The sequence below is a fragment of the Coptis chinensis genome, chromosome 9 (genome assembly GCF_015680905.1).
Source record: "Coptis chinensis isolate HL-2020 chromosome 9, ASM1568090v1, whole genome shotgun sequence".
Classification (NCBI taxonomy): Eukaryota; Viridiplantae; Streptophyta; class Magnoliopsida; order Ranunculales; family Ranunculaceae; genus Coptis; species Coptis chinensis.
Genome location: NC_141464.1, coordinates 48,190,408 through 48,208,004, shown reverse-complemented (window position 1 = coordinate 48,208,004; position 17,597 = coordinate 48,190,408). Strand labels below are relative to the sequence as shown.

The 17,597-nt window shown below is 41.3% G+C and overlaps 1 protein-coding gene and 1 long non-coding RNA gene across 2 annotated transcripts; one reads left to right on the top strand and one right to left on the bottom strand.

Moving 5' to 3' along the window:
* Positions 1-558: 558 nt before the first annotated feature.
* Positions 559-1,504, bottom strand: LOC147476401 (uncharacterized). The gene is made up of 3 exons (XR_015208406.1): positions 1,423-1,504; positions 1,307-1,347; positions 559-638 (listed from the first exon to the last, which is right to left on the bottom strand). It is a non-coding gene; the product is annotated as an uncharacterized LOC147476401 (long non-coding RNA).
* Positions 1,505-6,963: 5,459 nt separating this feature from the next.
* Positions 6,964-8,082, top strand: LOC147476400 (uncharacterized). The gene has a single exon (XM_086585717.1). It carries the CDS (start codon positions 6,964-6,966, stop codon positions 8,080-8,082), a length of 1,119 nt encoding a protein of 372 aa, XP_086441843.1.
* The last annotated feature ends 9,515 nt before the right edge of the window (positions 8,083-17,597 follow it).

Here is a 17,597-nt window from a genome sequence, read left to right as displayed (position 1 = left end):
TTGCGCTCTGCCATTTTGAGCTTATGGATCCATTGTATCACATATATGCATTAATAAATTACTAGAGAAAACACATAATTATCCCACAAAAAATATGTAAAGAAGCGAAAAACATATATATATATATATATATACTAGAGAAAACATATATATATATATATGCAAACTCAAGGTTCCAACTAAACCACTACCAATATATATAATAAATTACTAGAGAAAACACATAATTATCCCACAAAAAATATGTAAAGAAGCGAAAAACATATATATATGCAAACTCAAGGTTCCAACTAAACCACTACCAAACCTGACTCAAACATACCCATTTGAGGTAAACTAAGTACAAGATATAAAAACAATGAATACCCGAGTTTTTGTTTGACAACAACAATAACAAAATTAGAAAGAAATGCGCACAGACTTGCATCTAACTAAATGGATCATCAAAATTTTGTAATAAGGGGTGACAATCATACATTTGAAAATATAACATACACCCATATAATACAAAAGCAAACGCTGAAAAAAGAATCCACAAGATCAAACATATAACTAACCTTTAAGATCACTAGACCCACACCTTTATTTAGAACCTAGGCCATCCCAATAAGAAACTTCTTACTACATGTACGAATGACCTGGCCATGGAAAAATGACATTTATCATAGACCACAAACCAACAAGAACAATATGCATTCAAGTTTGCTTTAAATTTCCTCCTAAATACCCACTTAGGAAAGCTAAACACAATACAAAATAAATTCATTAATCCTAGATAAAACCAACAGAATCATATTTTATATCATAGGACACCATAAGCACAAGAATTATATTCATGGTAGCATGATATAACAAAGCACGAACAGAAGGATAAGTCCAATAGCAAGTTCTCCTGCCACAAGCCACCATACAAAAGAAGGGTATATACATAGACTCAAGCACCAAAACTTTAATCAGACACATACCAACCCTCTTCATGTTCCTTTAAATAACCTTTGTGTCATCATCCAAAGCAACAAATATTCAACCATATACGCCCCATACATATATAATGACAAGTTCCAAAACTCTAGTTTTTTTCAAAACCAATATATATTCAAAAAAAATAAAAAATAAAAAAAATGATTGGATTTCTATCCTGTTTCTTTGGAAGCTTGAACTTCTCGATCAATCTAAGTCGTTCACACCATCATATCCTTGACACCTAAACAAGAGCTTTATATATCAAATTCCAGATTGCAATTTCCAAATTGATCCTTGATACCATCATATATGAAAAAAAACAATCAAACCAAGAATTTCTCACCTTGATTCGAACGAAGAAAGAGAGGAAGGAAATCCCCAAATCTGGAATTTAAATTGAAATCACAGTTCACCAAATTGAAAGTGAAATTGAAATTCAGAGAGAGTTTGGGCTTTTACCCTTGAGCGAGATAGAGGGAGTTGGAATGGTGGAGAGAGGGTGGTGTATACTGATTTTGGAGAGAGAGTCAGTGGTTGAGTGAAGAAGATTATGTTTGGAAGAGAGATCGATCACATTTTTGGGAGAAAATGTTTTCTTTTTTTGTTTCGGACAAACTTTTATTCCAAAAATACCCTCCTTTATTTCCTCACTTAAAACTGGAGATTGCTGGAGAAAAGGACTTTATGTCACATCCGTTGGATTGGAATAGATAAAAGGCCGGAATTTGTTGTGCCTATAATGTGGCTACAGTACCTGTGGCTCTATCCCTCCCGATATATATATATATACCATTGAGCAAATTTTCCAAAAAACCGGTGTGTATGCATGGGCTTTCTCCTATTATATTAAAAACGGGAATTACATTTCTAAATTAAAACGGGATCCCTCCATCAATTAAAAAAATAGCTTAGGGTTTTTAAAACTTAATTAAAATAATTTGTTAAGAAATTAAAATGGGTTAGCAACTAAAACAAGAATCTTTTTCCCCAATTAAAACGTTTGTTAATAAATTCAACTAAAGCATACGATTTTTTAAAATTCCCCGTCATTGCCTATTAAAACGGGAATTCATTTCCCTGTTGAAAAAGAAAATTCTAAACTAAATTTAAAGTAGGAATCCTTTTCCTACTAAAATGAGAATCACAATTCTAAATTAGGTCAACTATTACAATGGGATCTTTTTCTAATTAAAAATGGATTTTTAAAGGGCAATTAAAATGATTTTGTCACGAAATTTGTATATGTTCTTGAGCAAGTTTTCGAAAGAGTCAGTGCGTATGCACGGGCCTACAAGCCAATCTTAATATTAAAGCTCCCATAAAGGGTATTTTTTAAGCTTTATTAAAATTCCATGTCATCTCCTATTAAAACGGGAATTCTTCCCCTAATCATACTTCTAAATTAAGTCAACTATTAGAATGGGATCCCTCTCCCAATTAAAAAATGGGTTTTTAAAATTTAATTAAAACAATTTGCTGAAAAATTAATATGGGTTAGGAACGAAAACAGGAACCACAATTTGTTAGAAAATTTATATATGTATAGTTGTGATTGTTGAGTAAGTTTTCAAAAAGCAAAATGCATGCATGAGCCTACTTTCTAATTTTAATTATTTGCCTTAAAAAAAAAAAAAAAACATCATGGTTTAATTAAATCCCCAATAATCATATTTTGTTTTTATCTTATGTGTATCAACACAGCTTAATCAACAATTAGCTAACAATTAACCATTATTATTCAATTTAGCTTTTTTGGATTTTGATCCAAATTAACTAATTAAGATGGTCACTATTCATTGAATTGAAGTTTGAATTCTTGTAGTAGTACATACAAAGTTTAGTTTTTACCCCATGTTTAATGGGGGGTGGTGGTAATGTTGGAAGCTCCTAAAAACTAATTCCTGATGAGATGTTATATTAATATGTGTAGGTTTGTGTAGATCAATAAAAGGAATGAACTACATATACTAATAATATATTTTTGTGGTTTTCAGAAATCATTGTTTAATTAAGTTCATAAGGATACTACTAATTTGTATAGTAATGTAGAACAAGGTAGAGATTTAGAAGAAAGAGATACGGAAATCTCTATTAGAAGATCAAGAAGTACGTGAAGAAGAAAGATAAGAGATTTAAATGAACATCAAGAACAATAAGTAAGAAGAATATGAAGGTTAGTTTAGAGTAGAAAGATAGACAATAACAAAGATAACTCAATTGAGAGATTCTTGAATAATAATAATCAAATCATAATAATCATAATTGGTTGGTTCACAAAATACTGGAAGTCATATTTATAGATATGGTTTCTTGGACTCTAAGCAATGCAATATAGAAACTATTTCTAATTCTAATTCAACACAAATTAAGAAATGACTTAACTCCTAATAATAGTATTCTAGAATCATCTAGAACATAGGTATTATATCATACATCATGTTGATACAATTAATTGGCATACTGTAAAATCCCATATTTTGGGCCTTGGGTGAGTTGGGCTGGAGAAGGCCCAATAACATTGAAGAACAAAAATAAAATAAAAGAAAAGGAGAAAGGGGGGAATACGCTCGGCCTCCTCTCTCGCACTGGGTCTCTTTTCTCCCACTCTTTCTCGGTCACAGTCGCTCTCTCTCTCTCTTGGGTTTCAGAGGGGGAATCACAGGGAATAAATTGGGTTTTGAGTTTCGATCCTTGTAGAGGTGAGTGATTCGTTCTTATTTTTACTAATGATTTGTGGTGATTTCAAAATCCTACAATTCGGGGGTTTTTAGTTTTGAGTATAATTTGATGTTTGCTTTCTAAATTGAGTTTATGAGATGTTTATTGAACTCAAAAATATGTAGATTTGGTTACTGGGTTACTGCAATGCGATATAGAATGATCTGAATTTATTTTATCGACTGTCCGTTTGGAAAAATATCAATAATAATGACAATGGTTATCGAAACGAATGACTTGATGAAGCTTATCGTTATTATACTAGTTGTTTCCTAGTATAGTAGGATTTGGTTGTTGGGTTGTCGTAGAAATAGTTTATTATTATTATTATTATTTGTCAAAATTGGTAGAATTGTTGTGTGCTTATTTGATTTTATATTTCTCTAATGTTGGTGGTTACTCATTTACTTTTAATTGAGGATTTGACATGGTTTGTGCAATAGGGTCATATGGTTTATGTATAACTTTGTTTAGCCACAGGAAAACTTTAAAGTAGTGACAAAGTAAGAGTGGCAAAGTATTATTTGTGAGAGGTTATTTCTATTGTATTTATTGATTTTTATTTGTTGCCCATGGTTTGTTAAACCCGAGAGTTAGTTGGGTTTACATTTAGATTGGATTCGATTTGAAATTTGATTATTGATGGAGTTGTGGTATGGGATAATTTAAGACCTATGTATATTTGATTCCAAATCTTAAAGGATTTGGATTAAGTGAGGGCAACTTTGTAGTAAAGTGCAACCTTTATATTAGATATTTGTTTGTAATGTTATAAATATAATATGATGATATAGTTAATTAAGTTATAAATATCTTAAGTATTAGTTATTTTCGCTTTATTGAACAATGATTTGTATGAGGGTAGGCCCTACTAACTCTTTGTGCAGGGCGTGTGTCTACCCTATGAAACTAACTCGGGTAAAGGTAAAAGTAAAGTTAAATGTAGTTATTTTGTATAATCGCGTATATGTTACTTTAGTTATTTTGTTAAGGGAATAAGGAACTAAAATGTCTCTGAGTGAGGAACTAGCTTTAGCGTTCCGTGTTGTTGGAACGTAGATGGAGAGCAGCAACAGGAGACCTAGCAGTTAATGAAAAGTAAGGTCCTTAATTGTGTGGTTTACTTTCATTTAATATGTGACAATTGTATGCGGATAATGTTGGAATAATTATGAGTTTTGTTTTGGAAAATGTTTTCTTACATATGAGTAGTGTGAAGGTATGGTGTATATATATTCGAAGTGTGGTATCTCTGGTTGGAACTAATAGAAGTGTTTAACACCGATATAAGTGAAAATGATATATATATTGTTTTTATTTTAATTTTTTGTATATAATTTATAGTGTCCTTTTGATTCAAGGATTGGTTATTTGACTTAACTGGCATTGTTCAAGATAGTTAAGTAGCTGGTTCCACGAATCAATATATATTTGAGTAGTTAGGTTTACAACCGAGATATGAGACTTTAATATATGTTACGGAAGTATATTATTTGATTTTTAAGTTATGGCAGGATTTATGTCTATGAAATGTTGAAAATACATAAGAGACTCTGCCGAAATTTTTATGTCTTTCGTCAAGATGTCTGACAAGGTTATAGAGTTTTGAGGCGTTATAAATACAATGGGGTGAGCTACTAATAAAGTTTTAAGGTTTTTATTTTATATGGCTTTTTAGAAATCAATTGCATGTTAGACTAAGCTCATAATATGGTAACACGTGTTTTGATGTTGTTGGGTTCCTCATACATGACCCAGTGATCATCAAGTAAGGCAACCACATGAGAAGTAACCACGACCATTCAACACCTACTATTGATTATTGCAATCCACTTGGAATCATTAATAGTAATGTATAGGACGTATTCATGACACATGGGGTTATAGGTGGCAAGTGGGTCGTATGCTGAATAGCGAAGAAGAGACCTAATGTAGCGGATCGTGTCCACGGTAATACAACTGCCCTGTAACTGCCAGAGAAAGAGTGGGAGCGTCGGATAAAGTCCGCGGAACATAGATGTACCACGGAACCTAGAAAGGCAGAAGTTTCAGTGAAATATTGGGGGCCTAAAGGAATATGGATTAAGGGAAGAAGCAGTAGGAGCACAATAGCCAGAACCCAATACCTAAAGAGACGGTTGGACAAGTGGCAGACGTGGGACAGGAAAAGAGATCATGGAGAGCGGTTAAAGAGGATGGAGCGGTTGGAGAAAGATAGCGGTTATGGGATATATATAGAGAAACGCCAGGAGAAGTGAAGGGGGAGTGAGATAGTAATTTGAGAGGTTGCAAAATTTGATCATACATTTTGGCGCCGTCTATGGGGAATCGTAGGAGAAAATGGCCACTATAGCAAAAAGAGGCGTTGGAAGACCTAAGAAAGGAACAGTTAGAGAAGCTGTTGAGGAAGTCGAGAGCGCTGGGATGGAAGGGGTAGGAGAGGAAGAATTATCGGATGTGGCGGCTGACGCCACCAGACTTCTATAGGAAGAGGTAGTGAGGCTAAGAAATGAAAATGACGAGTTGAGGAAGGACAGGGAGACTACACAGGGGGAAACGGAGCTGGGGGATCCTAAGGGCAGTGAAGTGGAGGGGGAGAATGTGGAGTACCCACTACAGGACGTCGAACCAACGGCGGGTATCACTTTGGAGGTAGTTCAGGCCATGATCGAGAAAGATAGGGAAGTGAACCGTGGGGCAGAAAAAGTGAACCAGAGTGAGGCTCAGAAAGAGGTAGCGAGCCTCAATAAAAATCCGCTGGCAGATTCAATTTGGAATTCTGAAGTACCTAAGAGGTTCTCCCGTGATTTGAACGGTGACGATGGGAAAGGAGACCCAATCGATCATTTGCACCATTTTCGCAAAGAAATGCCGTTATGGCGGAGAGTAAGTATGATGGGCTCCATCAGATGATGTTCCCGCCAGCATTTTAGGGAGGAGGCTCGGACCGGTATTACCGGTTATTTCAGGAGCATCAAAGTGTTTGAAGAATTGGAGCGCTCATTTATCGACCACTTCATTCACCAGAAGAGAAGGGTGGTCGATATCGCAGCTCTATTCAATATTAAACAAAGGTTCGCAGAATCGTTAAGGGAGTTTTTATGTAGATTCAAGGAAGAGACACTGAGAGTGGAAAACTTGGATGAGCATACGGCGGTCATAGCTTTCCAACACGGATTAAGGTCAGGAACGAGAGTCCATGAGTCGGTCTCCAAAATCGAAATTACTACTTTGCACGCACTGTACCCGAAAGTAGAAAAATATATACGATATGAGGATATAATGCAGAGAACTGCAAAGGAACAGAAGAAATCGGGAAAAACAGTGCAAGAGGTTGAGAGGGATGATCGAAAGAGTAAAAGAAAGATAGAGGACAAGGAGAGGGGGTCTTACAAAGGGGAGAGCCGAGGTCCGGAGAGGACAGGTGATCGGGGTAGAAGGGACATACGGGAGAGGAAGCCATACCGTGAGTTAGAACATACGCCTCTTATCAGACCTTTAGAGGAAATCTTGCCTTTAATTAAGGGGAACCAGTATTATGAGGGTCCGCGAAGTATCCCACGGGAGATAGAAGGGAAACCATTCTGCGAGTATCATCAAGTCAGAAACCATGCTACAAATGAGTGTTACGCCTTGAAATGGCTAGTAGAAAGGATGATTGAAAAAGGAATGCTCAAAGAGTTTGTCGCCGAAGTTCACCAAGCTGAGAGAGTGCCAGCCCCGGCTAGAATTTTGGGTACCATCAATGTCATTTTCAGTGGAGAGACGCTAGGTAGGAATACACACAGGGATAAGATAAGAAGGGCAGCGAGTCTACAACAGGTGAGTGAGGTGGTGAGCATACCGCGGTTAGTAAGTGGCGCCGTGATGATAGACGGGAGCATAATGTTCACCCCGAAGGATTTAGAGTCGGTAATTTTGCCGCATGAGGATGCCTTGGTAATTACCATAGCAATGGGGAATTACCTGGTTCGAAGGGTGTTGATAGACTGCGGCAGTTCAGTGGATTTGTTATTCAAAGGGGCCATGGAGGAGATGAACATTGACCGAAACCAGTTGAAGGCTCCACAAACCAATCTGTATGGGTTCAACGGCAGTATGACAGAGCCCGTTGGGGAGTTGACGCTCCCTGTGACAGCAGGTCCGGTGACCGTATTCACTAGGTTCATGGTGGTGGACACTGGCTCACAATATAATGCGATTTTAAGGAGAAAATGGATTCATGAAATGAAGGCCATTCCATCGACGTATTACCAGGTGATCCGCTTTCCCACGAAGGGGGGAACATATGAAATCAAGGGGGATCAAGTAGCCGCACAGAGTATACAGCAGGTAACTGCGAAGAGTTTGGTCCGCGGAACAAAAGGAGAGGGGCCGTCTCATGAACAAGGAGCAGCATAGCAATTACAGGAAGCAGAAGAGGCAAGAAGATCCAAGCCGCCATTGGGTCCGAAAACATTAGATACAGTGGAAATAGTTAACCTGGGGGTAGGAGACGATGAGAAATTTACATCCGTAGGGACCGACTTGCAAAGAGAGTGGAAAAGTAAACTCGTGCAGTTCTTAACTGAAAATTCAGACGTGTTTGCGTGGGTGATAGAGGATATCACGTGGTTGGATCCAGAGTTTGCATGTCATCATCTGCACATGAATGAGGGTGCTAAGCCAGTTCGCCAAAAGATGAGAAGCATACGTCCGAAGTACGCGGAAGCGATTCGTGAGGAGGTTATCCGACTAAAAGGGGCGGGAATAATAAGGGAGGTAGAATACACAGAGTGGTTGTCCAACGTGGTCGCGGTTACGAAAAAGAATGGCAAAGTCAGAATGTGCGTGGACTTTACGGACGTGAACAAGGAGTGTCTGAAAGATTGTTACCCTATGCCGCGGGTGGATGAACTTGTGGACCGAACTGCAGGATTCAAGGTGTTCTCTTTCATGGATGCGTCCATGGGATACAATCAGGTCGCCATGTACGGCCCGGATCAAGAAAAGACCACGTTCGTGGTAGAGGGGGGCACCTACTGTTACACCAAGATGCCCTTTGGGTTAAAAAATGCTGGGGCAACATTTCAACGGGTAGGAGAAAAAATATTCCAAGGGAAGATTCGGAAGGGGATGGAGATATATATTGATGATATGGTGGAAAAGAGCATGTCAGAAGACGAACACTTGGAGGGTCTTCAGGAAACTTTTCACATACTACAAAGACACAAGCTGAAGCTCAACCCCGAGAAGTGTACCTTTGGAGTAGCGTCTGGGAAGTTCTTGGGTTACATAGTAACACACCGCGGTATAGAGGCAAATCCAGAACAAATTAGATCACTGATAGAAATGTCGTCCCCGCAAAATGTGAAAGAGGTACAAAGTTTAGCGGGAAGAGTCGCGGCACTAAATCGGTTTATTTCTAAATCATCGAACAAATGTCGTCCGCTGTATCGACTGTTGAGGAAAACACAAGACTTCCAATTGACCGCGGAATGTGAGGGAGCCTTCCAGGAGTTGAAGAGTTATTTAGGTAAAGCACCACTTCTGTCACGGCCAGAGCAAGGGGAAAAACTGTATTTGTATCTGGGGGTTTCAGAGTACGCGGTGAGCTCGGTATTGGTGCGAATCGTTGAAAAGATTGAAAAACCCGTTTACTTCCAGAGTAAGACCATGCTGGACACGGAAACACAATACAACAGAATTGAGAAATACGCTTTGGCACTGGTATTCTCAGCGCTAAAGTTGAAACCTTACTTCGAAGCTCATTCCGTGGTGGTAATAACAAACCTGCCTCTCAAGCAGGCATTGAAAGCGGAGAAGTCAGGAAGAATGCTGAAGTGGGCAGTAATACTCAGTTGCTACGAAATACAGTACCAAATCAGAACCGTAGAAAAAGCACAAGCGATGGCGGAGGTGTTAGCGGAATTTCCAGCTGAGGACCCAACATGGGGAGAGGAAATGGTCATGGATCGCGAAGGGGAGCTTAACCACGACCCATTGGATCCATGGGGTGCGCGGAATGGTTGGAGAGTTTTCGCGGATGGCTCGCTCTGAATCTGAGGAACGGTATAGGCGCCGCCCCGGTGACTCCCTCGAACAATAAAGGTCGGAATTATCGATGAAACGGATTTGCGGCTTCCAACAATGAGTCCGAAAGTAACGGGCGTTGATAGCAGGTTTAGGTATGGCACAAGATTTAGGAGTGAGCGAACTGTCTGTTTACTCAGATTCTAACCTAGTGGTGTGTCAAGTGAATGGAGGATTCGTGGCTCGCTGCCCAAGGATGGCAAGATACTTGGAAGTCTTACAGAGAAAAGCACGTAAGTTCAAGAAGATTAAATTTGCACATTTGAACCGCGGTGAAAATAGACATGCCGATACATTGGCATATGTCGCGGCAGTACTTCCAGGGACAGAGGGAAGATCTATTGAAGTAAGGGTGTTGAGCAAGCCTAGTACCACCGAAGAGGAAGATGTCGGCCTTATCGCTGATATGGATCCAAGTTGGATAACACCCATCAAAGCTTTCTTGATGGGGGTGGAGGTAGAAAACAAACAGGAAAGACGCAGAATGGAACAGGTGAGCCAAAGATACACTTTACTCGATGGGGATCTGTATAGGAGAAGTTTTAGCGGACCAATGTTAAAATGCATAGGGCCACCGCAGATTAAAGAAGTTCTGGCTGAGGTACATGAAGGCGACTGTGGAAGTCATTCTGCGGGGCGCACGACCACACACCGACTGATCTCACAAGGGTATTTTTGGCCACATATGAAAAGGGATGCAGTAGGATATGCCAAAAGGTGTGAAAAATGTCAGAGATTTGCAATCACCGATACATGCTCCGGTGAACCAATCGCGACGGTGTGTTTAGTCCGTGGCCGTTCGCCATATGGGCGATGGATATAGTAGGGCCCCTGCCGACGGCAAGCGGCAAGAGGAGATTTATGTTGGCAGCGACTGATTATTTTACAAAGTGGGTGGAAGGAGTGGCACTTCAACAAGTCAAGGAAGAAAATGTGAACAAGTTTCTGTGGGAAAATATAATTTGTAGGTTTGGATTGCCACATACAATTATCGCGGACAATGGAACACAATTTACTGGGGGAAAGGTACGAAAGTTCCTTCAGGCGTTTAAAGTGCAGCAGGGGTTCTCAGCCCCATACAATCCGGAGGGGAATGGACAGGCAGAGGCTTCGAACAAAATCATAATGGATAATCTTAAGAGGAAGCTGGAGGAGCGGAAAGGGGCATGGGCTGACCAGTTGCATCATGTGTTATGGGCTTACCGCACAACAACGCGAACATCTACAAATGAATCACCATTCTTAATGGCGTATGGAGTAGAAGCCGTGATTCCGGTGGAAATGATAGAGAAAACGACAAGAACCAGCGCAGTGGAGTCAGGCAAAAATGAGGGGATTTTAACCACGGAGTTGAACTTCATAGAGGAAAAAAGAGAAATTGCGCACATTCGTCTGGAAGAATATCATTGAAAGTTACAGAGACAGTATAATAAAAGGGTGAAGCCGCGAACTTTCAATGTGGGGGATCAGGTGCTGCGACGGGTTACGCCAGCCACCAGGAAGGATAGTGACGGCAAACTGGGGCCTAATTGGGAGGGACCATATGTCGTGACGGAAAAGGGAACTTTTGGGACTTATAAGCTACGGACTTCAGCAGGGAAAAAGATTGATAAACCGTGGAACATAAGAATGTTGAAAATTTACCATAGTGAAAGCCTTGTTTAGTTTTCAAAGTGAGATATGAGAGTCACGGTGTAATATCTGGTACAGTATAATTTCCATGAATAAAACAAGCCCTTCTCCTGTATATAGTTGGTAGAGAAAGCAGAAGTAATTTTCAACATTTTGGCAAGCTGAATGGCGCCCACCATGCTTCACAGCCACCCACGAACATAGAAAAGAGGATCCCTTCGCGGACTATATCTCCGAATTAACTTGGGGGCAAGCTGAGTTGCCCCTCCTCCAGCTTCACGCCGCCCGAGAAAGCGGGGGAGAGCCGCCGCCGAACTATATGTCCGAATCAACTTGGGGGCAAGGCGAGTTGCCCTCCAGCTTCACCGCCGCCCGAGAAAGCGGGGGAGGAGCCCTTCGGCTGACTATACGTCCGAATCACTTGGGGGCAAGCCGAGTTGCCCTCCAGCTTCTGGCCGCCCGAGAAAGCGGGGAGGAGCCCTTCGCAGACTAAATGTCCGAATCAACTTGGGGGCAAGCCGAAGTTGCCCTCCGGGCTTTCACGGTACCGCCGAGAAAGCGGGGGGAGCCCTTTCAGCGGACTTAATGTCCGAATCAACTTGGGGAAGCCGAAGTTGCCGCTCCAGCTTCACACAAATTGCCCGAGAAAGCGGGGAGGAGACCTTCGCAGACTATACGTCCGAATCAACTTGGGGGCAAGCTGAGTTGCCCCTCCAGGCTTCACAGCCGTCAGAGAAAGCGGAGGGAGAAGCCCTTCGCGGACTATATGTACGAATCAACTTGGGGCAAGCCGAAGTTGTCCCTCCGAGCCGTGAGCCGCCCGAGAAAATGGGGAGGAGCCCTTCGCGGACTATTTGTCCAAATCAACTTCAGGGCAGCTGAGTTGCCCCTCCAGGCTTCACAGCCGTCTGAGAAACAAAGGGGAAGAAGCCCTTTGCGGACTATATGTCTAAATCAACAAGATTGCACGAATCAGTATTCCATTAGGCATAACAGCTGAGTACAAACACTCATATCGATGCGCCTACTGCATATTTCGAGTCCAAGTCAGCGGAGAATAAAATCACAGAGATATATACGAGGGAAATTGGACTTGGTAGAAAAGAGGGGAATTCTAGATTGCAAAGTGATCAACATTAAAGACCTTGGCCATTCCCAGAAACCAGGTAAAAGAGATGTTACAATCAAGTACTGTCAAAGTGGGAATCACAAAATCTCAAAAGTATAAGGGGGAACATTTTAAGTACAAAACATTGTTCCTCACAAACATAAATTCACAAGCACAAAAGATGAATTTCCAAGAAATTACTGAGGCCCTTCGCTCACAGTCTGGTGAGAAGGCACTAATTCCACTTCACCGGCAGAAGGAGGGGGGATATCCAAGCTGACGGGAGCAGGCATCACTGGATTAACGGCTTCAGTTGAGGATGGAACCGGTAAAGGAGTTGAAATCGAGGCAACGGTTGGAGGGCGCGCTAGTTGAGGATCTGCACTTGCAACAGGAAGTAGGCGACCGGCCACGGAGAGTTCTTCAAGCTGTTGTTTAAGTTCGCGGCTAATCTTCTTCTCGGCTAGGCTACGGAAACGATCTGCGGCCTCTTGCACAGCTTTATCTACGGCGACTTGAGTGGCGACCTTAGCTGCCTCTTGTTGGCTCTCCAGTTTGGATGTAACACCCGATACATAGTCACGGTGCTGATCTTGGGCCACCTGAAGCGACTTTTGGGCGTTCACGGCCACAATTCGAAGAGCATCGCGATCCTTCTCCAACGCAGCATATTTGGCCTTCCAGCCTTCTGGCCCTTCAATCTCCTGTTTCATGGTCTCCATAGAGTCCAGCGTGTTGGTCAAGCCACGGATCACATAACCAATATCCAAGCTCAGCTGAGAAGAATCACGAGTTATCAAAGGGTTAAAAAGAATAGAATGGCGGTGCAAGAGACAGAATAGTACCTTTTCCCAACCGTGGTATATGGATGTTCTATGAGACGCGAAACTGCCAGAATCACCATATGCTTGATCTTTGGGCAGATGAGAGATGAAGAAAAGAGAGGCAGCGACGGATGGATTGTCCAGGGCCGAGTCGCGTATAGTTATTTCGCGATCTCTAGCCCTGAACTGAGGTCGCCATTTTTCAAGTGCACCAGGTGGCACTGACCCAGATGGCTAGGAATCTTTAGAAGGGCGGCGAGCAGAAATAATAGGCCGCGGCAGAACATAAGCAGCTTCAGTGTGGTTGGGCGCTGCAGTCTTAGCCTTTTTAGCAGGAGGACTCTTCGCGGCAATTTCAACGGGTTCATCCTCGTCAGAGTCACTTTCCCACAATTTGAGTTTGGAAGAGGCCATGGCAGCTTCTTGAATAGGGGAGGTGGGTTGATCAAAATCGTCTTCCCAATCTGCTGCAGCAGAGTAGGAAGAGGGGGTGGTATATGGAGCAGAGGGATGGGCCTTGGACGCAGCGGCAAAACGTTGGGCCACGGCTCGAGAGTGCGATATCTTGTTAGTATACTTAAAAGATTTGTAAGCCTTTCTCTTTGGACTAGGAGAGGGTTTGGGGAGTCTCTCTTTGGGAGGGGTTGGGTGATAAAGTGGACCTTGATACGGACCAATATTTTTCAACGAAGAATCAAGGAGAAGAGGATGCCCCTTTTCTGGATCTATGACCAGGACTTCACTCTGGGCACTTCCCAAGTCGTGGAGTTTTTGAAAAATAGCTGAGGAGACACCGTTGTAAAGTTTGGATCGCGAATCTGGGCTCCAACCTGTGGTACAAAAGAAAGACAAGTTAAAAGTAAAGTTAGGAACGAGCACTGCAAATCAAAAAATTTGACGTACCACTAGTAAGGAAACTGAGATGCCTTAGAGAAACGTCAGAGGGAAGATCCGCGGATAGAAAACTACCGGACACATATAACGGATAATGATGCCACACTTTATCAGAGGTAGTAAGGTGGAGGACAAAGGATTTCTTCTGCGGACGGGTGCAGAAAGACTGATATCCTACACTACCAAATTTGGTGCTCTTCTTTATATAATAGTGAGCTATCATATCGCAGAGTTGGATTTTGGGAGAATTGGTTTTGTTGTAATGGTCTGCGGCATATAAGATACGCCAAAAGTTACCGATGCCTTGGCAGGGTGGGATGTTGAAGTGGTTACATACCTCGACATCAAGGAGAGTTAAGGGAAATCGCAAGCCGGCCGCTATCTGACCAACAGTTGCGATGAGACAACCAGACCGCGGTGGAACTAGATGTGGAAATGGGAGACGCCAGGCATGTGCTCAAGGATCACGTTGGCGGGGATGCCGTAGCGCCTTTAATCGCATCTAAGTTGGGCCTACCCGGTATGATGGGGAGGCAGAGTGGCTTTCCTTCCTGAGGTGGAAGGCTCCGCGACAGGGCTAGCAGAGCCCGAAGTCGTGGAGTCAGATTGGTCCACGGTGTGACCGCTAGATCTGGGAGCAGAGGACTCCGATCCATCAGGTCGGGTAGCTGAGGAATTCGCCGATCCGGACTCAGACATGGCAAAATTAAACAATGGAGAAGCCCTAACTGAAGAACAATGGAGGAAATAGGCTACGAAGGAAGAGAAATGGTAACAGTAAAACGAGGAAGAATAATTGGAACAATGACAAGAACTAAGGGGAGGAAGACAAACCTGAGGAGTAAAGCGGCAAAGAGCAATGAAAGAGAAGCTCGAACCTTGAATAATCGAAGACCCACTGAAGATGAAGAACAGGAAAAAAGGTAAAAGAAACTGGAAGAAAAGAAAGATAGGAAGGTTTAGAGACGAGTTTAGGGGTTTTGAAGGAAGAGAGAGGTTTGGGCGGGGCACTAATCGACAGGGGCAAAAGGGTCATTTCAGTATGAAAAGGACCAGAAAAAAAAGGACACGTGGGGCATTGAAAAGTGGAAAAGCAGGCTCGATATACGTGAGCCGAAATGACAGGTTCGATGCGCGTGCGGATCGGACATCGAGAGGTAATGATAGCGCACGTGCCAAGGGTGCACATGCCACAGACGTAAAAGAAAGGGGGAGATTTATCTCGGTCGCGTAGTTTATCCGCGGACTTAGAACGATGTCGCGGAATATCAAACGGGACCGAGAGGGGCATCTGTATAGGACGTATTCATGACACATGGGGTTATAGACTTATAGGTGGCAAGTGGGTCGTATGCTGAATAGCGAAGAAGAGAACTAATGTAGCGGATCGTGTCCGCGGTAATACAACTGCCCTGTAACTGCCAGAGAAAGAGTGGGAGCGTCGGATAAAGTCTGCGGAACATAGATGTACTGCGGAACCTAGAAAGGCAGAAGTTTCAGTGAAATATCGGGGGCCTAAAGGAATATGGATTAAGGGAAGAAGCAGCAGGAGCACAATAGCCAGAACCCAATACCTAAAGAGACGGTTGGACAAGTGGCAGACGTGGGACACGAAAAGAGATCATGGAGAGCGGTTAGAGAGGATGGAGCGGTTGGAGAAAGATAGCGGTTATGGGATATATATAGATAAACGCCAGGAGAAGTGAAGGGGGAGTAAGATAGTAATTTGAGAGGTTGTAAAATTTGATCATACAAGTAATTTCTCCCAATTTACACTAGCCAATTAGTATTACCCAGCGCCCCTATTCTGCATACCTCTCAAGAATTGGTGAAAATTAATGGTAACTTAAATGGATGGTTTATGCTGTTGGATTAAGTTGATAGTAGGATGGTGACACATGTCACTAACTTCCAATTTGGTCTTGAGACAGTATTCAGGTTCCAAATTATGCTTAATTACGGCATTTCACGTGGCTCAAACACAGCAGGATCACGGTCGAATCTGGTTAACTTGGTCCTGTCGTGGGTTTGGGGTAAGTCTAAAATATGAAGAACTTCGGGGTGGAAGTCATTTTTGGCAAAGTTAGCTGGGGAGAGGGGAGTAATTAAGTCAAAAAATTCTATTTTTTCTCAACATTTCAATACAATATGTGCATTGCTCAATCAGTTAAAAAAATAAAAATAAAAAAATGTCACCCGGCCCATTTAATTAAAAGTCAAACTAATCTCATAAGATAAAAACTTAATAGAAGAGATTTTAAGAACATTAGAAAAACACGTAAACAAACTCAAAATTGTTAGGACATTTATAAATTTTAGATTAGACTAATTTTTTTTTTAGATATAATCTCCAAACTATTCTAAACATTGTCACAAATAATTAAAAAAATTAAAAATTTCTAAATTTGTCAAATATAATATCAAAAATGATGAAAATGAATGGTCCACAATTAGCATGGGATTACAAATTTTGGATTTTAATAATTTTATGTGATAATGTTTTAAGTAGTTAAAAGTTCACGTGTACTAAAAATTAGTCAAATCTAAAACTTAAAAATATCTTAATAATCAGGAATTTTGTTTGCGCGTTTTTCTAATATATGTCTCTATAATCCCAGCCAAACTTAATTTATTTGTCGCCCAGTAAGTAAAAACTGAGCATCTAAGTTGTTTCATTACCAAAAAAAACCATGTGATCAATAATAACCTGGGACTAGGCTCATTTTAACATGTGATATAGGCAATCACGGAGATCATTATATATGGAAGTAATAAATCAATGGATAATATAATTGCCATAAAATAGGAATTGATTCCTTCTTGTGTTTATGCACACACATCTCGAGCTCGCAGCACATGTTCTATGCACCGGTGGATGAAACGGTTGCAAACTTGCAATCGTGAATCCTTGCAACTAGTTATAGTGGAGTGCGCATCCGCAGTTGGTTTTCATACCACAATTCCTTAACATGTAGTGTCCAAAGATTATGATATTGGATAGACCGAAAACAATTTATAAAACATTTTTTTGCTAATCCGGACCATGGTGTCTTTACTCGTAAATCCTGTTCAACACTTCAACCTCACGAATCGATCACTCGCAGTGTACCTACTTAATAATAGCAATATTGGAGAAGCTAGCTTGTTAGTTGGTAATAATAAGCCGCAAATTCAACTAAATTGTTGTAAAATCCTGAATTCTTATTAAGGGTAAATTAGTAAATGACCTGTGAAACCTAGAGACGATTACGTACGTGGCCAGTCGGATAGACGTTTAGCCTTACGTAACGTAAATTGATTTAACACCGACTGAGAAACCAAGTTAGTTAAGGAAAACCACTAGCAAAATTCTAAAGTTTCGTATCATTAGTTACTTAGAATATATG

Excerpts from the sequence above, each read along its gene's own strand:
- LOC147476400 (XM_086585717.1), top strand. The coding sequence starts at position 6,964 with ATGCAGAGAACTGCAAAGGAACAGAAGAAATCGGGAAAAACAGTGCAA.